The following is a 22,837-nucleotide window of genomic DNA, read 5'->3' on the forward strand; positions in this document are numbered from 1 at the left end:
TAGTCTTGTTATTAACTTGCAGATTTATTTCCTTGTGGATTCTTTTTTCAGGAGGACGAGATAAAATTGAAGCCTGTTATTGCATTTGATTTTGGTATAGTTTCCTTCTCTTAGCTGCTCTTTTCTATTTGCTTTTTGTTTTTATATGTAATGGTGATTGACAGAAGGCATTATAGATAGAGGCTACACACTAAAAGATAAAAATCCATGAACCTAACATTGGCCTTGTATTTGCAAGTATATTTTTAATTTGTAAGTGGAATCATTGAAAAGTAGTTCTTCTTAACTGTCAGTTATAAGATATCATGCTCACCATTTTCCCCCTTGTTTGAATATAAACTGTTGAAATATCCATTTTAGCTTTTACACTTTGTTCTTGTAAAACCAAATCATCTACAAGGTGCAGCTAAGTATCAAATTATCAGTAGCTCCATGAGCAGCAGTAGAAAGAAAATGATCCCTTGAAGAACCTATGGTATATGCTCTGATATCAAGTCAGAAGAGAGAGAACTGTGGGAGAGAAAAATTGCACTCTCCCTTACAATTGATTATTTTATAAGGACTTAAGGAGACTAATAACGAGAGTGGAAAGACAGAACTACCCTCATACATGTCCAGAAAATTAAGGCCACATAAAAGACAAAACGCATTATTAGTGAGAAAATGTGGAAGAGAGCCCTCACAATCATTCATCTTTTGTAGAATCAAATAATGAGGGTGGAAATACCTAACCACCTTCATACATGTCCAGATAAATTCAGGTTAACAGAAAAGGCAGAACCGCAGAAGTACCCCTTATTACATGTCTAACAAAAGTCCCTGTGCTCTATCAATACTTGGATACTCCCCTGTGCAGGTGGTATTCTTTAAGACTCATTTTCCCCCATTTCACTCCTTTACTGGTGAGAAACCAAAAAATTCTATCAAGAAACAAAAGTGACCCCCTAAAGGCTAATGGAAAAGCTTGCATCCAGTTGTAATCGTTGGGTTCCAAGTCCAAGTAGTTTTCATCCTAAATTTTGTCAATGCAGCAGAAATATATTTATCTGATAATCCTGGTGCAGTTATCTGTTTACTTTAAACTTAAGCAGAAATATACTGCTAGAACTGTGTTGATTAAACTTTAACTTCAAATTCATTTCCTGCTGCTTCTGCTTTCAGACTACGTTTTGCTTTGATGCTCTCAATTAATTGTATTACAACATTATGTAGGAAAGAATAGGATATCTTTATGATGAACAGTGTTTTAAAAGGCATGGGAGGTGCCCCCAAAACGCCCTGAGGTGTATGCCGGAGGCATTGACACCTCTGAGGTGTATGCCTCGTACGTGCCTCATGTACACCTTATGTAAAAAGATAGAAAAAACAAAAAGAAAGAAAAAGGAAAGGAAAAGAAAGGGAAGGGAAGGAAAGAAAAATAAAGAGAAGGAAAAAAAGAGAAAAAGAAAGAAAAGAAAAGGAATGGGAAGGAAAGAAAAGATAAGGGGAAAGAAAGTGGACCTGGGACTAAGCCCTTGGACCCCTTCGGTTGGGGGGCTTCGCCCCCCCCCCCCCCCGCCCCCCTTTAATTAGTGCTATATATCTTCATTCTTCTTAATATAAAATATTAAAAATAAAGAAAAATGAGATCCTCCTCCCTCTTCCTCCTCATCCTCCTCCTCTTAAGTAGGCTTACGCCTCCTTGTGTTCGGGAGGCTTAGGTAGTGTCATGCCTCTGCATTTTAAAACATTGATGATGAACCCACTAAACTATGCGGGTATCCAGGGAATGAAATCATAATGTGCAATAGAAGAAAGTAATTAAAAGGGGGATAGTTAATAATACCTATATAAACGTTAGGATTTAGGGTTATTATGCCAAAAGGAATCTAGTAGTGGTATGATCCATATGGAATCAAATGTAAATTGAATGAACTGTTTATTAGGCTAGTGTAATATTTTTCTAGTTATTAAAATAGTGTGAAAATGGAAGTCATTGGCTTATAGAAACCTCTCTCAATAATCCAAAAGATGACCTGATTTTGTCTTTAAACTCTGCCAAAATGTATTTCAGCTGAAATCCGTGAGCGAGATTGGTGCAACGTGGTTACATGTCATATGGATACTTCACAGGCATATGTCTGGAGACTTCAGAATTTTGTCATTGGCAAGCATATTTTGATACCATGCCCGGAGAATCAAACACCTGTTAAGGTATGCTTTCTAAATGTGTTGGGCGCAATTATAACAGGGTGATGAGGTGTTTGCTGTAATGGGTATCTCAGTTTTCACAACCTCTTGTTGTAACTGTTTTTTTTTTTTTAATTTAAGTAATTAATAAAGTTTTTGTGTTTGCTGTTTCAAAAAAATTGTACTTTTTTCCATCATGCTTCCTTTTATTTAGACAGTTTTTAAATAGACATACAATGGCTGCTTCTCCATAGAAAATTGCTTGTGCACACTTGCAAATGATTTTGGCAGCACAGATTTGAAACAAAGTTGATACCTTATTGTTCATGTGTCAGGCATGTTCAATCAGTGCATGTGGCAATTATGCTGTTCTTGGAACAGAGAGTGGTTGGATTGAGCGATTTAATCTCCAATCAGGATTAAGGCGAGGCAGTTATGTAGACCTGTCTGAAAGAAGAAGCTGTGCACATGATGGGGAAGTGGTGGGTGTTGCTTGTGATAGTACAAATACTTTCATGATTAGTGCAGGATATCATGGAGATATGAAGGTACTTATTCCATATGTCATGGCATTCTCATATTTTTCATTAGTTTAGCTTAAAAAACCAGTGCCTGAGCATGTTTCTAGTTGTGCCCATTACATTGTAGCTGTAGTAAATACCATTTAAGGGACAGAAGCATAATTCCCCAGAAAAGTATTCAAGCAAATAAAAATAATGTGTAAACATAATTTTTTTTGATGATGATTTTGAGCTGCTTGTGGTATTGGAGTCGGTATATAATTGTATTTTTTTTTTGGGTTATTGTTTTGTTTGGTACCACAAAGTCACTTAGCATTTGTACCGAATTCTTCTTTTCCTTGGTACATTTCTAATTTGTTACCCAAGAAAAGGAAAACCATAGAGGGAATTGTCCTTGAAGAATTGTTGGTTTTTCAAAATTTAACTCTTGCCAATATGAACAGTAGTCCATTTTGACGAGTCACGAGTCCATGCAAAATTCTCGAATGTGCATGAATCAGTATGACATAAATAGTTGCCCTTATAATTGATGACTTGTATAAATTCTTGAAAAACAGAGAAGAAAATGATTTTTTGCTTTAACATTTTGAGGGATTTACCTCCAGTTTTCTTTCCTTTCCTCTGTGTGTTAATTGGCCCACTAAAACTAAGTTCACTGTTTCCACTATATTTTGAGTCCTTGTGCAGGTATGGGATTTCAAAAATTGTGAACTGAAATCTAAATTGGAAGTTGGTTGCCATGTGGTCAAGTTCGTTTATCACCGTCACAATGGTACTGTAATTTTCTGTGCTTTTTCATTATTTATTTATTAGTTAGTTTGTCTGTATTCTGGTATTTTATATTTCGTTTTACGTTATGTGGAGCAATTTTTGAACAGAACATAAACAACATGATTTCAGGGCTTTTGGCAACCGTATCAAATGATATGATTATCCGTTTGTTTGATATCGTTGCCCTAAGGATGGTTCGTAAGTTTGAAGGTCATTCAGATCGTATTACAGACTTGTGTTTCAGTGAGGATGGAAAATGGATTTTGTCATCTAGTATGGATGGGACTCTTAGAATCTGGGATGTAATCTTGGCAAGACAGATAGATGCTATACAAGTTGATGTGTCTATCACAGCATTGTCTCTTTCACCCAATATGGATGTTTTGGCCACTTCTCATGTTGATCAAAATGGAGTATACCTCTGGTAAGTATATAATTGAGATTCCTTCTGTTCTTTTCTTTTTTGTATGTCATTTTGCACCTAGTTTGATGATTTACTACACTGAGATTTCGTTCTCCCAACTCATGGTGAACAAATAATTCGAACTATGATCACAGAACTGGATGGCAATAGCCCATTTTTGTTTACCTGTTGAAGCTAATCTATACCTTGCATTGTTAAGAAAATAAACCTTACACCTTGTGACTGTACACCCTGGTTAGGAGGACTGAAGGTACGATTTAATCTCCAGTTTGTAACATTATAACCTATCATTGCTTGGTACCATGATTATTGTTTGTTCATGTATGTTTGTGTATATTATGTTCTTTTCTAAATCCAATTATGACTGTGGGATGCTATCAGGGTTAATCAAGCAATGTTCTCTGGAGCTTCCAATTTGGATTTCTATACAAGTGGGAAGGAAGTTGTGAGTGTTAAGTTGCCTACTGTCTCTTCAAAGGAAGGATCTATGGAAGAGGGTTCTGGTAAACCTAAGATTCATCAATCGCAAGTGAAGGAAACTCATTGTCCTTCACATTTGGATTGCCAAATTCCAGATCTAGTTACTCTCTCATTGTTACCCAAGAGCCAGTGGCAAAGCCTGATCAACTTGGACATTATAAAGGTTTACTTTATGAATGTGTCATTTTTGAATTCATACTCTTTGTTTCCATATAATATTCTAAATTTTGTTAATTTTGGGTTTGCTATTTGGTTTTGTGGCACTTCTAATTCTTGTACTCAAATTATATTTATCTTTTAACTTATTTTTCTTCCTTGTGGATTTTTATTCTTCTCCACAATTTTCAGGTCCGTAATAAACCAATCGAGCCGCCAAAAAAACCAGAAAAAGCCCCTTTCTTTTTGCCTTCAGTTCCATCATTGTCTGGAGAAATATCATTTAAACCTAGTGAACCAGCTGCTGAAGAGAAGGATAGAAAAGTTGGTGAGCTGGAAAATAGTAAAAGGAAATTTGACTTACCAGCCTCCCAATTTGTGCAACTTCTTCAGTCCTCTGCAGAAGGAAAAAACTGTAAGTCTTTTTATACCCTTGGATCCTTGACAAAATCTTCATCTACCAATCTGATTGACAGATGGTAAGAACCATCCAAGACTAAGAAACTGTTACTCTGGAAGACCTGCCATATGAGATTCTTTAATGTGGATGAACTTACTATAAAGAGATCAACCTGATTTGATGAACATACTAATCTGCAACATCCTTTTTGGATGACTAAAAATAAATTTAGGGAAGCAAGAAATCATTAGAGATCGGATGGTTATTGCCATCCGTTATGAAGCTTCTTTGGCATTGGATATCTTCCATCAGAAGGTGTGAAATAATGTGTATGTGACATCATTGTTCCCTGGATGGGTTGTACTTGTAGGCTACTTGACAGTTCCTTGGATTTCATTTGTGTTGTAATGCTAATTCTCTAGTAAATCTCTTCTTTGGCGCAAGATTGTAACTTGATTTTTCTGAATCGTTGGGAAAAAGGTTTTGCATTTATACTTCCTCATACCCTTTCTGATTGCAGTTTCGCCATTCACGGATTACATCAAAGGTGTATCTCCCTCCACACTGGACATGGAACTTCGCATGCTTCAAATTATAGATGATGAAGATCAGCAAGAACCTGAAAAAAGACCCGAGCTATTTTTTATTGAACTGCTATTGGATTATTTCATATATGAAATTTCCCGTGGAGACAACTATGATTTTATTCAAGCTCTACTTAGATTGTTTTTGAAGGTATCAGTTGACAATTATCTCTAATTGTTCCAATTTTTTTTCTTGCAATAGCTGCAAAAAAGTAACAACTCTGCTGCCATTTTTTCCCTTCTTTTTTTTTCTTTTTCTTTTTTTTTTTGTGTGGGGGGGGTTAATTTATTGGTTAAGCTGTTGTATGTCTTTATACCATATGTATATTAGACCATCAAGAAATGGCCCGTAGATTGGGGGTAGGGGTGGAAGATTGCTTCATTATGTTTTCTTGTCCTGACTTGAGATCACTGCAGAGAGAAGGGATCAGTTTTGGTGATAAAAGAAACAAATTAAAATGGGTCCTATTGTGCCTGCAGTGCTTGCAAGTGCATATGTGCTGTCTGCTAGCCTTCCTCATTCCCTGGATCTGGATGATAAAAGAAACAAATTATAATGGTCATTTTTTTGTTGAATGCACATATTTGTTTTTCATATATGGACAAAAATAATGGAAATTTATCTTTAATGGTAAATATGTCATGCTGAAGTTTAACAACGTTGATGTGCTAAAGTTGAAACCAATAAAAGAATAATATGAATAATATGGCCATTTTTTGGAAGATCTTCAGGGGTTTGTTCTAACATCTCCCAAATTTTTCTTGTCAGATACATGGTGAAACGGTAAGGCGCCAGGTAAAACTTCAGGATAAAGCAAGGAAACTTCTAGAAGTTCATAGTCCAACATGGCAGAGAATGGATAAAATGTTTCAAAGTGCTAGATGTATGATTACATTTCTCAGCAATTCACAGTTCTAAGTGTACCTGAGGTAATATTTCTCAAAAATCGTCTTTGCTTCAATGCCTGCAATTTAGGAAATATCATGTAGAGGTTGCTTTTAGCCAATTTATGTGTCCAAATTTGTTTTGTGCTCACTGAAATGAAAAACCTGACCATCAGTAGTTACCGGATTAGATTGATCAGAGATCCCCAAACTAAGTTGCTACCTTTTTTTCTGTTTTTCGCAGTTTGAGATATAGAACCAATTATATTGTAATTGTTCAAGGATGGATCCTTGGGCTAACAAAGTGTGAGAATGCAGTTCAAGTGTAAGAGCAGCCATATTGTGCAAAAATACTAAATGTTAACTCCATAGTCCATTCCTCCTAAGATAAGGACCAAAATTGGGTGGTTGACCTGGTGGCCCTTCTATGCCATGATTCTGGACTTATGAGTTTCTATTTTCTAGGAAAGCATTTGTAGAGAACACTGATGTGGGCCCCACTGCAGTGGTCCTCACTGTGTTCGTAGGACAGCATGTGTAGTTATTTGTTTCAGTTATAGTAGTGTCAGTTTGAGTCAGTTTGTTAATTCAGTTGTTATTTATTTCAGCTTTTATTTACTTTATTTATTATGTAAGTACTAAGGGCAGATGTGTCCTTTCCATTGTGTACTAAACATAACCTATAAATAATAAGAAAGTGGCGGCGGCAGATCTGTTAGAATCTGTTCCTCCTTTCAACCACTTGTGTTCTCCTGTTCCTCTTCTATTCTCTCTTCTTTCTCACACTTTTCTTCTATTTTGTAAACCTAAAACCTATTAGGATTCAAGACTGATTACAGTCTTGATCTTCTACTTGGTATCAGAGCCTATCTAGGGCTTCTCATATGTGTCTAGTCCGGCCGACCACATGAGGACTAGCTAGGGCTGGAAGCTTTGAAGAAGTATTCGGTGGCTGAATCTTGGAGATTACCAGGAGAGGTTCGCAGCAGTTGAAGACTTGTCGCGGCTTGCAGAGAGTTGGTAATCAGGAAGAAGCAGCGAAGGTTAGGGTTCAGGTAACCCTAGAAGACAGTAAACCGAAAGTACATAAGTAAGTTTTTTTTTTATTGAGTTTTTAGAGACTGCAATCAGTCGAGATAGGTTGAACCTGTCTAGAAGGAGGGGCCGAACTGTGTTCCAGTTTGTTTCTAGGATTTGACTTGTCGAACTGTATTTAAGTTTGTTTCTAGGGTTTGACTGTTGGGCCGAATCCCCCCTCCTCCCTCTCAGAGGTGATTAGTTTTTAGGGTTTCATATTGCCCTACGATAAGTCCCACTTGTGTGGACTGTTTGGAGAGTGCAGCTGCGCACTTATTTCAGACCTACAGTTGAAACCCTAACTTTGCTCTCGCAGTAGTGGGCCCCACAATAGTGATTTCAGAAAATAGCATCTCAGATTGACAGGCTGCTTGATATTGTGCATGCCGATTGATTTCAGATCAGATTTGAATTGATTTCTTGCATATACTGTGATAGGTGATTGTTTTCAGATCAGATTTCGGATCAGATCAGATCAGATTTGATTTCAGATCAGTTTTGTATTGGTTTCAGATCAGATTTCAGACCTGCTTGTTTTACTCTGTTTTCTGGTATAGCAGTAGTGGCTCTAACAGTTTGTAGCCACTGATTCTCGATCAAAGATGGAGTTTAAGGGTCAGGGAGAAAGTAGTTTTGGAAACAACAGTTTTGGTGGTGTATCTGAAACTGGGTTTCAGATTACAACTTTGAGATTTGATGGGTCAAATTACTTGGAGTGGGCTCAATCAGCCATGATGGCTATTGGAGGAAGGTGAAAACTGGGTTACCTCTTGGGAGATGTGAAAGAACCTTCCAAGGAGGACCCAACATACACCAAGTGGGTCAAGAGAACTATTTGGTTATGGCATGGCTGTGTAATTCTATGCAGCCACATATCAGCCGAAATTTCTTGTGGGCAAAGACAACCAAAGAGATATGGGATGTTGTGAAAGAAACCTATTCCCAACCCCTTAATGTTGTCAGAGCCTATGAGCTGAAGTTTGAGGTGAACAGCCTTAAACAAGGAGAGAAGCCAGTTTCTGTCTACTTCTCTACCTTGAAATCCTTGTGGCATGAGATTGGCCATCTAGAGACCCTTGAGTGGGAGAGTCCCAAAGATGCACAGACTCACAGAAAGCAAGTCGAGACGAATAGGGTATTTGAGTTTCTGGCTGGTTTGAATTCAGATTATGACATTGTGCGACAACAGATATTGACAAGAGATAGTGTGACTCTTTCTCAAGCATACTCCCTGGTGCATAGTGAAGAGACCAGGAGGAAAGTCATGATGCAGCCTCAACCCTCTTTCCCAGCCTTGACAGCTATCAAACCTAAGCCAGGGGGTGACTCAGAAAGGGACCGGAAGAAGGAAGATAAACGGGATCTGGTATGTGAACATTGCAAGAAACCCAAGCACACAAAAGATATTTGTTGGAAGCTACATCCTCACTTGGTCCCAGCAAAACTAAGAAATAAGAAGGGTAATGCTCATGTGGCCGTGAATACTGATTCAACATCCTCAGTAGGCGCATTCCTAGAGACTTTAGCTGCTGTTCAGGCTGCCCTCATACAGTTGGAAAAGGAAGTTGGGAGTTCAGCTCAGCCATTTCAGTCACCATCAGCTCCTGCCACATCTGCATTTGCACATTCAGGTACTCGAGCCTCAGCTTACCATGCTTCAGCACCAGGTAATACTGACCACTGTTGGGTAATAGATTCAGGTGCATCTGACCATATGACTAGCTTGCCATCTTTGTTCACTTCTTATCACTTGTCCTCTGGCCGAGATAGAGTGTCCATTGCTGATGGCTCTCTTGTTCCCATTTCGGGCAAGGGGGACATCAAGGTATCGGATACTATCTCTTTATCTTCTATCTTGCATGTTCCTAAACTTGATACTAACCTGCTTTCAGTTAGTAGTATTACCAAACACATGAACTGTTCAGTAACCTTTTTCCCTGACCGATGTGTTTTTCAGGATTTGGAGACGAGGAAGGTGATTGGGACTGGCCGTGAGACGAACGGGATCTATCTGCTTGGAGAGAGTTCTCATCGGGAGGAGTCAGTGGGTAAGAAGTCTTTTGTTTCCCAGTCTGTGAGTTCGGTTATGCTTTAGCATAACCGATTAGGTCATTTGCCCTTTAAGTCTTTGAAAAGTCTGTTTCCTGCTTTATTTGAGTCTGTTGAGTTATCAAAGTTGAGGTGTGAGAGTTGTGAGTTTGCCAAATATTGTAGAACCTCTTATTCTTTAAGTAATAAAAGGAGTAATTCCTCTTTTGATATTGTGCATACTGATGTTTGGGGGCCGTATCATGTCTCTTCGATGGGTGGGTACAGATATTTTCTATTGTTTGTTGATGACCATACCCGATTTTCTTGGGTCTATCTTATGCGCTATCGGGATGAGGTTCCTGCTCTAAGCCAAAACTTCCATCAGATGGTTCTCACTCAGTTTGGGACCAAAATCAAAGTCCTTAGATCTGATAATGCAAAGGAATACTTTGCTCAGCCATTGACTTCCTACCTTCTTAGCCATGGAGTTATTCACCAGAGCACTTGCCCTATACACCACAGCAGAACGGTGTTGCTGAAAGGAAGAATAGGCATATCTTGGAGGTGGCTAGAAGCATTATGTTTACCTCCAATGTACCTATTCGCTTCTGGGGTGATGCTATCCTCATGGCAGTTTATCTCATTAATCAAGTTCCTTCACGAGTTCTTGATATGAGGACCCCATTTTCCCTTCTATACCCAGACGAGGAGTTGTTCATTGTTCCCCTTAAAACCTTTGGTTGTACCTATTTCGTTCAGCTTCTCGGGCCTCATCATTCCAAGTTTGAACCTAAGACCTCCAAATGCATTTTCCTTGGTTATGAACAAGCTCAAAAGGGTTATTGCTGCTATGATCCGGTTTCAGGGAAACGGTTTGTCTCCATGGATGTCACCTTCTTTGAGGAGACACCCTATTATCCTAGGGTTTCTCCTCAAGGGGAGAGTAGTGAGGCTGGAAGTGGGGCTGTTTTGAGTTTCTTTCCTCAGGGGGAGAGTAGTGAGAGTGGAAGTGGGGCTGTTCCTTTACCTATTCCACTGGATGATGAAGGTTGTAGTGGTGAGGGTGGTCAAAGGGAGCCGGAGTTGAGAGTCTATCACAGGCGATGCAGGCAGGTTGATCCCAGTCATCGGTAGTCCCGGCCAGCTTCAGTTCCTTCTGCGGGTCAAGATCCAGAGCCTACTGAGATACCCCTCACTGTTGCCACTTCCTCTCTTGTGGATGACATTGATCTCCCTTTTGCCATTCGCAAAGGGAAACGACATTGCACCACTTCTACAGCTCACAGCATCTCACAGTTCTTTTCCTATGATTGTCTGTCTCCATCTTACCGGTCCTATCTTACTTCCATTGTCGATGTCCCTATTCCAAGAACAGTGCAAGAAGCCTTATCAGTTCCAGAATGGAAAGATGCAATGCAAGTTGAAATGGATGCCCTGTTGAAGAATAATACTTGGGCACTGGTTGACCCACCAAAAGGAAAGAAACCGGTGGGATGCAGATGGGTGTTCACTGTGAAGCATAATGTTGATGGCTCTATTGAAAGGTACAAAGCCCGGCTGGTTGCAAAGGGGTTCACCCAGACTTATGGTATAAACTACTTGGAGACCTTAGCTCTAGTAGCCAAGATGACCACCATCCGAGTTCTGTTATCCCTTGCAGCAAATCATTCTTAGCCCCTGTTTCAGATGGATGTTAAAAATGCCTTTCTGAATGGAGACTTATAGGAAGAGGTTTACATGCAGTTGCCTCCTAGATTCTATGATACTGAGGCAGGTAAGAAGGTTTGCCGACTAAACAAGCTATTGTATGGTTTGAAGCAGTCACCTAGAGCCTGGTTTGATATGTGCAGATTAGCCCTTGGAAAGTTTGGGTATGTACAGGCTCAGTCAGATCATACACTATTCATGGAGTCCTCTCTGACACTACTTGCAGTATATGTTGATGATATTGTGGTGATAGGAAATGACAATCATGAGATTGAGTCCCTCAAACAGCTCCTTCATCAAAAGTTTGAGGTGAAAGATCTTGGTGCACTACGGTACTTTTTGGGTATTGAGGTTGCTAGATCCAAGCAGGGGATTTTTATCTCTCAGAGAAAATATGTTCTAGATCTGTTGGCGGAAACTGGAAAGTTGGGGGTTAAGCCGGCTGATACACCCATCGAACAAAATCACAAGATTAGTGCAGAGGGCGGGGAGCCTCTTGAAGACAAAGTTATGTTCCAACGGTTGGTTGGAAAGCTCCTATATCTCTGCCTCACTCGGCCGGATATCAGCTATGTAGTTAGTGTTGTTAGCCAGTACATGCACTCCCCTAGAATTTCTCATCTTCTTGCGGCAGAGAGAATATTAGCATACTTGAAGAGATGCCCGGGTAGAGGTATTCTGCTCAAGAACAATAATCACACGAGGGTGGAAGTCTATACAAATGCCGATTGGGCTGGGAGTGTTGATGACAAAAGGTCTACTTCTGGATATTGTGCTCTTGTGGGAGGTAACCTTGTCTCTTGGAGGAGTAAGAAGCAAAGTGTTGTTTCCCGCTCCAGTTCTGAAGCGGAATACAGGTCAATGGCTAATGGAGTGGCTGAAATCTTATGGCTGAGGTCACTACTTGAAGAGTTGGGTATTGACTATGAAAAACCCTTAATGCTGTATTGTGATAATCAGGCAGCTATTAATATAACCCACAACCCAGTGTAGCATGACAGAACTAAACACATCGAAGTTGATCGACATTTTGTGCGAGAAAGGATCACATCACAAGTGTGTCTTCCGTACATCACATCTAATATGCAGCTCGCGGATATCCTCCCCAAGGCTGTACCAAAGAAGAAGTTAGAGACAGACCTATCCAAGTTGGGAATGATAGATATCTACTCCCAACTTGAGGGGGAGTGTAGAGAACACTGATGTGGGCCCCACTGCAGTGGTCCCCACTGTGTTCGTAGGACAACATGTGTAGTTATTTGTTTCAGTTATAGTAGTGTCAGTTTGAGTCAGATGTGTCCTTTCCATTGTGTACTAAACATAACCTATAAATAATAAGAAAGTGGCAGCAGCAGATCTGTTAGAATCTGTTCCTCCTTTCAACCACTTGTGTTCTCCTGTTCCTCTTCTATTCTCTCTTCTTTCTTACAGTTTTCTTCTATTTTGTAAACCTAAAACCTATTAGGATTCAAGACTGATCACAGTCTTGATCTTCTACTGCATTTAAGGGCCCATATTTAGCAATGGATGTGGCACTGAACAGAGTAGAATGGCATAACAGGATTCATGTAGATAACCCCATAAAATTGGGACTTAGGACAAACCTTGGTTGAGTTGTGTAGAATTCCTTTTGTTGAGCATGATTTGTTACCCAATTGGCAGAACATTGTCAGCTAGGTAGTTCTGGTGATACAAATGAAATGATTCCCTTTAAAGTAGTGAAACTTGTGATAATCTTTTTTATTTTTTTGCAACAGTGGGACATCCTTGCCTACAAAATTTTCTTAGAAAACACTAAGCCAAAATGCCATTACAATTCAACCCATTTGCCCTGGTACTCAATTGGCAGAACATTGTCAGCTAGGTAGTTCTGGTGATACAAATGAAATGATTCCCTTTAAAGTAGTGAAACTTGTGACAATCTTTTTTATTTTTTTGCAACAGTGGGACATCCTTGCCTACAAAATTTTCTTAGAAAACACTAAGCCAAAATGCCGTTACAATTCAACCCATTTGCCCTGAAACTGTCCCTCCTCCCCCCAACTCTTGAAAATATGTGTCTTGGATTGTTACGTTGGTTTATTTGAATCATTTTTCCACTTCCAGAGATCTTGTTTATTGGACTAGCGTTTCACAAAATATCTTGCATCAACCCTTTTCTAACCGTATGTACATCTCTTCTTTTCAGTGTAAAGATGCTTCAAGTTCAGTGAAATTATTTCAAGTTTCTGATGCTGATATCAAATCTTGTGAGAGGATACAGATGGATTTTTCCGTTAAAAGAGATGGCTCTTTCCTTGGCACAAGCTTCATATCATGCGCGGTCCGTATTCTATTCCTTTTTCATGGGAACTAGAACTATCTGCAGAGCAACTCTGGTTGCAATACTTGGTTGGGATCACTGGAAAGGATCCAAGTACTTATCTTGGTAAACGTAGCTTGAACACCAAATCAATTTTGATCAAACTTAAGCGGCTTATTGTTGTACAATGAGAGGAAGTTAGATTCAAGTCCTCAACTGTGGCTACGAGAAGTTTGTGTTTTTCTTCCATTTTCTATTGTTAAACTTATATTTTTAGTTCTACATCTAATTATTTACTGGGATGGTTAGATGTTCTTGCCAGCCCTTGTCATCTTTATCATGTATAAGTATCAGCTATGATGTGGACAAGTTTGTTTGCTACAGCAGTTAAGGTCATCTCTGAGAAAGAAATGCTTTCACCATTTCATTTCTTTTTCTTTCCCTGATTGTTCGAATTATCTCACAACTATTCACTTCGTACTGTTTTCCTTTTGATTTGTTTTGCCTTGTATCTAGGGGTGGCAATCTTTGGTAACACCCAAGTACCATGGTTTTACTATTTCAGCCTGAGTCATTGTTATGAGGAGGTATTCATTAGTTCATACAAGTCGGTTCTACAGTTCTTTTATTTAAAAACCAGTAGTTCAACTCGTTTATTTGACTCCAGGATTGCATGTTTGGATCCAGGGTCCATTGAATGACATTCTTTCATTGAGGGAATGGTTATTCCCTCCCCCTCCCTTGGAAATGGGAATCTATGTTAGTTGATTTTGATTCCAATTCCAATTTCTGTCTGAACCAAACAGGCCATTCTGATTCTGATTTTGATTATAATTCTGATTCTGATTCCAACTGAGAACCAAATGGAATGGACCCTTGGTTGATATATGAATGTTGCCTTAGCTAAAAGATAGTTTGCAATTTTTGCCTCATTGTCAGACAAAGCTAAAGGATCTTAATGCACATTAGGATTTATGATTACAACATAATCAGTAGCCCGGCATCATATGCAACTAAAGCGCGTCATGCTGATTCATTCCCCATCCACATGTATTATTTCCTTCAGTAGGCTGGCTGGTACAATGTGAAAAAAAAAAAAAAAAAAAAACAAAACAAATTGTCCAAGGCTATGTGTGGCTGCTCATTATCGTTCATTCTTGCAGAGAATGGGCAAGATTGATCAAGTTCCACGATTTGAAATTAAAAAAAAATAAAAATAAAAAGGACTTTCCAATGCAATAATGCATGATTGCTGAATGCTTCGGGATCCTAGGTAGGAAAAAATCGTTCATGTAGTTTGTTTCAAATCTACACTTCAAGGGTTTCTATGGGACAACCATGGCCTGTTTACTCAGAAAGCAGCTCAACTGATTGATCACATTTTTTATACCCTATTGAAACAAACATGTTGGGCTTTACCCCAACCCAGGTGCAGGTGGGACTGGATCCCAAGTCTCCGTACCTTATCAACCAGCTGGTTGGCACTTGGTACATCAGTACTCCACAGATTCTTCGTATGTAGACCTGTTCATGGGCCGGGCCGGGCTTTGACTCTTTATTAACAGAAAACTGTTAGGCCCGAGTCCGAAGCCCGACATAATAAAAGAAATTCAAAATTTTCTGACATTTTCTATTTTAATTTAAATGTTTTTTTTTCCCTATTTAAATGAACAATGGGTCTACAAGTGAATCAATGACCTCAAATCAAAACATTTATTCAAATAGACATCACATAGGGTTTTTACTTAGGTTTAACTATAGGTCGGGCCGGGTTTACTTAAGTTTAACTATAAGTCGGGCCGGGCCGGGCTATTTTGGCAAAGCCCGAGCCCGGCTTGAATTTTATGCGGGCCGGGCTTTTTGGCCCGAGGTTAAGCCCGTGGGCCAAAAATTCTGTTCAAGCCCGTCCGGGGGTCGGGCCGGGCCGGGCCGGCTCGTCGGGCCACCCGGCCCATGAACAGGTCTACTCGTATGCATATCTGACTGTGCATTGAATATATCTCCCATACTTGTCATTGTTGTGATATGTTCACAAAACACGGTTCGGATGTGAATTTGTTACACAGTAAAATCCCAAAGCTAGCATGGAAGAGGCAGTGGGCCACTCCAATTGATGACGTGGCTATATTCATGTCAGAACCTGAGCTGTTATTCTAGATAAAGATTGCTAACGCTTTTCTAACTGGGCAAATCATTCCTAATCATGCCTAACGAATTGATTTTTCGGTTGCTGAGACCGTCTTTGAGCGACGCTCTGGCACTATAAATTGAAGGCAGATACGATTACGACCTTCCACAAGAAAGGTTTATATCAGTATACGAATTTATAGAAAATAAGAGAATTACAGCAAGTTGAGAGGAAAAGTTAACAAAATACAATTTTAGGGCTGCTCTGAACTGCATGTTTTACATAGCTTTGGTCACTGTGAAAAACTCAAACTCAAACCCAACATTCTGACATTGTCAGCATATCAATCAAAACAAAGTAGTTCACCAAAGAAATCCAAGTTGTCCAATTAAAAGGGTGAAATACAAAAACCTTCCCTGAAGTTCTGACAATCATAAAAACATCTCCTATAGTTTAATATTATTAAATACCTCCCTTCAATTTTTGAGAAATTTGACAAAAACCTTTTTTCTGTCACTTTTTTAGATGGAAAATGTTAGACTAATGCACCAATTTTTTCTAAATACCCATTCTACCATTTTATAAATTATTTTACATGCAAAATTACTGAAATAATCTTGTTTTTATTTGACAAAAACAATCATCTTCTAATGTGTTTGTCAAATCAAAATAAGGTTATTCAATAATTTTGTATGTAAAATAATTTATAAATGGGTAGAATGGGTATTTGAAAGAAAGTGGTACATTAGTCTAACGTTTTCCGTTTGGGAAGGTAACAGAAGGGGGATTTTTGCCGAATTTTTCAAAAGTTCAAGAGAAATATTTGTTAAAATGAAACTACAGGAAAAGTTTTTATGATTGTCAGAAACTTTAAGGAGATTTTTATATTTTACCCTCAAAACAAAAAATTCTAACGTTATGAATTAATCAAACTTGTAGTTGTAGTTAATTGCTAAGATCTGCCACAAGTGCATCAAACACCTGGCATCAGGGATCTGTTACGGGGCCAGATGTATTCTTAATATAACTTTAATTCGCTGGGCTCTATATAACTTTTCTAATGTACGGCATATAATACATCTGTAGCAGCTATGAGTCTAATGAATTTTTTACCATAAGAATTCCCTAACCCCTACTCCCTACTGTAAGAGATGAATACTTTGTCCGACCACCAGATCACATGTTACCCATTTATACTAATAAATTAACCTTTTCAAGGGTTTATTATTTGATTTAATTAGCTGAAACTGTTGGCCTTATCAAGTTGTTTTGATTCTTAACATGGCAAATGCTCCCGTTGGGAATCTGATAATAATATAATTTCCACGAAACGTGGAGCCCTGTTACATTGTCAGTTCACAACAGTACTAGTTGAGAGAGAGATAAGTTTTTTAGGTCTCATTCTTTGGATCTTTTATCAAAAGAATTTTATAATTATATTTTTGCAAATTTTCAAAATAAATTTCTTAAGGTTATGTTTGGTTTGAAGGAAAAGGTAGGGAAAAGAAGGGAAATGTAGGGAAACCTTTACAAACCTTCTATAGGTTTCCCTACCTTTCCCTATTGTTTCCTTCACACCAAACACAGCCTGATTGAAAGCTTTGTTTTTCCATTGAACAAAACGGGTGGTGATTTATAATTTACCCAGTTCAAGCTCCCTAAACCAGTCCCTTGAATGATTTACATATAAACTAGGCTGTGTTTGATTTGACAGAAAATAGGAGAGAAACAGAAAGTTGAGAAGAGAATTAGTACCTGTTTGGTAAGTCTTTTCCAGAAGAGCAAAGATTGAAAGTTTAAGCTGTTAGGTGAGGTCCTTGAATAGGTAGATATTCTCTAACACACCCCTTACATGAAAGTCCATTGAGTTTGAAGTGTGAATAAACATAGGCCCACTCATACCTTGTGTTGAAACTCAATTAATTATATAATGGGGGTAACGAGGATCAAACGCTAGACCACTTGGTCAAAGTGGTGCTAATACCATCTCAAAGAACCATTCAACCTAAAAGCTTAAGTTGTTAGGTAAGGTCCTTGAATAGGTTGATATTCTCTAAAAAACAAAGTGAAAACCAATGTAAAACCAGTAGGAACCCTGTGTTTGAGGAAGAAAGAAAGAACAAAATAAGTGGGCTTGGCCACGGGACATTAAGGAGCAGCCATCTTCTTTATGATTGTTCTACTCCTACCACACTCATAGAGTTCTCTCTCCTCACCTAAATCCTCTCCTTAGAAAAACTTGTGTAGCATGCCTTACATGCAATTGTAGATTCATTAATGAGTTAAAAGAGATTTAGTTTGGTGAGAAGACAACGAAAAAACAAAACGACATGACACGTGAACACATGCGTGTGTTAGCGTAGCATAGCCCGGTGCGTGTGTGCATGCACTTTTCTCAGCCCATACTCGCTACATGTCTATAAGACATATAACAACAAAATGCAAATACTAATAAGCTCAAGTATAGTTCCCTTCCTAGTTCGTATGAGACTCCAGTGATTTCCACTGCTAAAAAAGATTTTAAATGTTATTCATGCTTATTGTATGTCTTGTTTCAAACTCTTCGTGGGAGTTTCTTAGAAGCTAAATAAGTTACAAAATGTACTTCTAATGGGGTGAAGACAATAATAGCAAGGGAGTTAGCATAACAAAAATTAAGCTGGTGAGTGGTTTGGACCTTTGTGACCCTATTGGTTTCAATAAGCACTCCTTGCTAAGACTTTGTTAAGGGAGAGGACAGCTTGTGGGCCAAGATTATTAGGACAAAATATGTGAAAAATGCTCCTTCCTAAAATTTTAACCTACTTGAGTTTGGTTCATTTGGTTGGAAGAGCACTCTAGTGGTAGAGGAGTTCTAATGGAGGGTGTTTATTGGTAAATTGGATTGGGCAGAAATATTTCAATCCTGGGATCCTTGGACTTGGAGCAATTGGTCCTAAACCTGATGGTCTAAATGCTTCAAAGGTGAGTGACCTATTTCTCCTCAAATTGTAGAGAGTGGAATGCCATCTTTATAAATCCTCTCTTCATTCCCCCATTAGTTGAGAAAATTTTAGAATTAAAATCCTACATTGTGATTAGGAAGATAGACTTATTTAGATCCATGATAAAAACGATAGGTTTTTAGATAAATCATCTTACGTTATTGTAAAGAATCAAGTTAAGCCCCTTAGAATTTGGTGTGAGAGGGGCAAGCATTTATGGTCCCTCTTTGTGCCCCCTAAAATCAATAGCAAGGAAATTAACTAGATTAGTTGGAGTCAGTTTGTGGGCTAGGGTTATAAGGCATATATAAGTTGTTTTTAAAAGTTCAGGACATATATAAGTAGTTCCTGAAATGTACATGGTCTATATAAGTAATTAACCCTATGTGTTATGACTGTAAGGTTGTGTTTGGTTGCAAAGCAATTTTATTTGTAGGAAGATCTATCAAATGATCTGATGTGCCCTATGTGTTTGTAGGAAGAGGAGTGGGTTTTTCATGCCCTGTGCTTGCGTGATTTTGCTAATCATTGCTGGTTTGGTGGCTCTCTTAGTCTAGTCTTTCAACACTCTTCTAGGTTCTCTTCTAGGACTAGCTAAGTAGTTGGTTCTTGCTGTGTAGCTCTCAAAAGGATAGAAAGGAGGAGCTAATGACTTACTCTACTCTTATGATATGGCACATTTGATTTACAACGAAATGATTTAGTTGTTAACAACAATTCTCCTAATCACTTATCTGTCATTGACTAATGACTGGGTACTAAAGCAAGCAATGGAGGTGTAGAGGATTGCAACTACATCATCACCAACACAGCCCCCTTCTAAGGTTGTTAGTAGCTCTTGTTTCCTTTTGGTTGGCTTCATAGAATAGCTGGATCAAAATAGATGTGGGAAGGGTGTTTTTGAATAAAAACTCTGTGACCATTGAAGTGGTGGCTATTGACAATTCATGTTTTTGTTTGGCTTCAAAATGTATATCAGTTCTAGCTTATTCCCCTCAATGGGTGGAAGCCTAGTTTTCACTCTGAGTGGGGAAGGAAGTTCTATTGATGTAGCTTTTTTTATTCAAGATTGCTTAAAGATGGCTCAAGGTCTGAATTTTTCCTTCTCTTTTGTGAAATGCTTAGATAATAGATCAACTCTTGTTTCTACTTAGAGAGGTTTATTGCCGACTGAATGTTGGATTGGTGTGTGTCTTCTTTGGCTTGTGACACCTATGTTAACTTTAGAAGACCTCTTTAACCCTATTTTAGGGGTTTCTTAAGTTCTATTGTTGTTTCTCTTTCTTTGTGTTTATAGTGTAGGTTTGCTTTTCCTTTGTATTGTTTCTTGATTGTTCTATAGGTTTTGTTAGTGTTGTTTCTCTAGATTCTTGTATTTCGTTGTGGTTCATGTGTTAATGAAAGGTTAGTTTACTCCCTCTATTCACCAACATTGAATTATATATGGGATTAAATCTTACCTAAAATTCCCATTGTGGATTATATTAAATATATGTTGAATCAGGGGCTGTTACTATACCTCAAGCACCTAGTAGCAACCTAATGGGTTCCCCATATCTCAGTTTTGTCACCATTGGAATGGAGGTGGATAGGTTGAATCTTGACTGAAAAAGATCATTGGAAATGGTACAAAAATGGAATGAAATGTTTATTGACCTTCATAAATTTTGTATAGATGAACTTTTGGGGCAGTGATCAAACACAAAGATATGTAGCTATTTGTCTACTTATGCAAGACATTATCAAAATCATTTATAACTTTTTGGATTTAGATTTGTGAAAAAAGAAGATATAATGCACAAGCATCAAGGTAGGACATGACACATGAGAGCATGTTGTTAACAATAATTGCCCTCGTGAAGAAATTATTGAGTGCAGCTAGCTGGTTGGTAAGGTCTTCCACCGGTCATAGTGAAGAGTTGGGATTGAATCCTGCCTACACCTGGGTAGGGGTTATAGGTTGGGGGATAAGCTACTCCCATTGTGTAGTCTTTCAAGTAAAATAAAAAAAATAAAGAAATTATTGAGCCAATAAACAAATGATCAATCAATCAATCAAATGATACACCTCTATTAACAAGTGAGGTAGGGCATGCTTATTATTTTTCCTATAATCTCTTTTTCAGTTCGGATCTCATGCACATTAATCCTGAACATATTCCTATACATCAAATCAAAGGGTGCCACGTTAGCATCCACTCGTGTGCGAATTAGGCATGTGCTAGGGGGATTAACGGGCATTTCAAACGTCCTCCCATTTTACTTTTTTACATATTAAAATTTATACCAAATTTTAAATCAAATTAAAAAATAGAGGATAAGGATTTTTGTCTTTTTGAGATAGGGTTTATTCTTTTCTTTCCTTCAAAGATTTCTCCAATAGTGCAATGAACTGAACGTGCCTAAAACGAACCAACACAAAACCACATGCCTAAGCACCTTGGACCACCGATAGAGAACTGAATGCCTGAGACGAAATACATCAATAAAAAATAGGGGATGAGGGTTTTTGAGAAAGGGTTTCTTCCTCCCCTATATTTTCAAATTTTTATTGTTTATCTATACTTATTGAAATCAAAAGAACAGGTGAGTTCAATACCCTGATTGTTGGTCTAAGTGGTGTTGTTTCATTGGTATCGAGAGAAAGAGGTGAGAGTCGTCTTAAGAATTTGGTTCTTTGTATGTGGTTCGTGGTACTTTTCTTGTGGTGTATTCAATTTGTTGGAGAAAGCTTTGAAGGAAAGAGGAAGAAGAAACCTAATCCACTATTTTATATTTGATTTAAAATTTAATATGTAAAAAGTAAGATGAGAGGACGTTTAAAATGTCCATTAATCTCCCTCGTACATGCCTAATTGGCACATGATAGGTTGTTGACATGGCACCCTCTGTTTTGTATAGAAATATCTTTAGGATGAATGCACAGGAGATCCAAACTCTCTCTTTCCTCCCCAGGAAGAAATTATTGATGGGGATCATAGGGTCTCTCCTCCTGTTCATATGAAGCATCAAGTGGCTTATTCATCAAACTGGCCCTACTAGTTATAGGAAGTGTATATGTATATTAGTAATAGAAAAGTAGGGACAAAAACAGAAAATTTAAGAAAGAATAATTTCTTGTCTTCTCATGCCCTTCCTTTTCAATCTTGGTGATATCTTCCCAACCAGATTCATAGTCCCAAGACTTTAGCCTTAGTGCTTGAAGGTAATGCGGTGAATTAGTACATTCAATCTTGTTCAAATGACATCTTAAGTATGGTGCAAGCAAGGTTCAAAATTCTATTATGTATCAATTGATACGTATTGTATCTTTGAGGTTCTGGCATGGGGAATGATAGCAAATCCTTAGTACCGGCCCTTTTTGTCATGTCGGAAGCGTATTGTGCCCATATTGGTAATGTTCTGGTAATATTGACCTATTTCGGTGCTGTATCGACCGATATAGTGCAATTTTACTGTTGCGGAAAATAAAACCCCAAACCCTCTAAAAACCTTCACACCATTCCTATAGATTTATAAATTTCCAAAACCCACCGTAACATCCACAAATTTGCAAGGTCCAACAAGTTTTTCAAGATTGTTAAAAATGAGCGAAAATATGTATGTTTGTTTTTAATTTTATATTACAATCTCACCAAATACTTTTGTGTTTTTTTAGTTTGGATGCTTAGAAACATCTTTATGTATGTTGGTATGCTATTCTTGTGCAAAAAATCCCACTTATTTTTTTTCTATAAGTAGATCTTTGTGAATATTTGAAAAAATTCCAGAATATTAAAAAATCTAAAAGAAATGAAAATTTTAGGTTTTTCTTGTGATCTACCTCTAAAAATTGATTATGTTGTACATTTATGGATGATCTACCATATCCATAGATCAATTGAAATTTCTTCTAAATAGTTAATTTTTTTTAATATTTTAATTTTCTGAATAATATATAATATATAGATAATTTCTTCAATTTTATGTAATCTAACCCTATAGGTTGAGTATGCTGTAGAACTAAGACTGAAAATATTATGTGAAAAATTTAATTTATTTATTTATTATTTTTAGTTTATAATATTTCTTTATTTTCTCTAATTTTTTTCTATGATTTAAATTCTAATAATAAATATTTGGATGATTTATCATGTCCATAAAACCCATTCAATTTTTCTGTTACATGTTTAGTTTTTAAATTTTAGAATAAAACATGCAAAAGCGTCCTCCATTCTC

The 22,837-nt window shown here is 37.8% G+C and overlaps 1 protein-coding gene across 7 annotated transcripts in view; it reads left to right on the forward strand.

Moving 5' to 3' along the window:
- The window catches only part of LOC104601656 (transducin family protein / WD-40 repeat family protein), an 87,325-nt gene extending 73,391 nt beyond the window's left edge, over nt 1-13,934 (forward strand). For 2 of the 7 annotated variants that reach the window (XM_010265094.3, XM_010265095.3), the window contains exons 11-20: nt 52-94; nt 2,054-2,193; nt 2,505-2,717; nt 3,378-3,462; nt 3,591-3,885; nt 4,267-4,528; nt 4,714-4,936; nt 5,442-5,656; nt 6,275-6,435; nt 13,394-13,934. In XM_010265094.3, coding sequence (XP_010263396.1) covers nt 52-94; nt 2,054-2,193; nt 2,505-2,717; nt 3,378-3,462; nt 3,591-3,885; nt 4,267-4,528; nt 4,714-4,936; nt 5,442-5,656; nt 6,275-6,424 — 1,626 coding nt within the window. In that variant the 3' untranslated portion in view covers nt 6,425-6,435; nt 13,394-13,934. Of the gene's footprint in view, nt 1-51; nt 95-2,053; nt 2,194-2,504; nt 2,718-3,377; nt 3,463-3,590; nt 3,886-4,266; nt 4,529-4,713; nt 4,937-5,441; nt 5,657-6,274; nt 6,436-7,253; nt 9,293-9,424; nt 9,516-13,393 lie in introns of all 7 variants that reach the window. The other 5 variants (XR_016079499.1, XR_016079498.1, XR_016079500.1 and 2 more) reach the window with 5 other exon arrangements.
- The last annotated feature ends 8,903 nt before the right edge of the window (nt 13,935-22,837 follow it).

Source organism: Nelumbo nucifera, chromosome 8 (assembly GCF_055504915.1).
Source record: "Nelumbo nucifera cultivar China Antique chromosome 8, China Antique-T2T, whole genome shotgun sequence".
NCBI classification, from domain to species: Eukaryota; Viridiplantae; Streptophyta; class Magnoliopsida; order Proteales; family Nelumbonaceae; genus Nelumbo; species Nelumbo nucifera.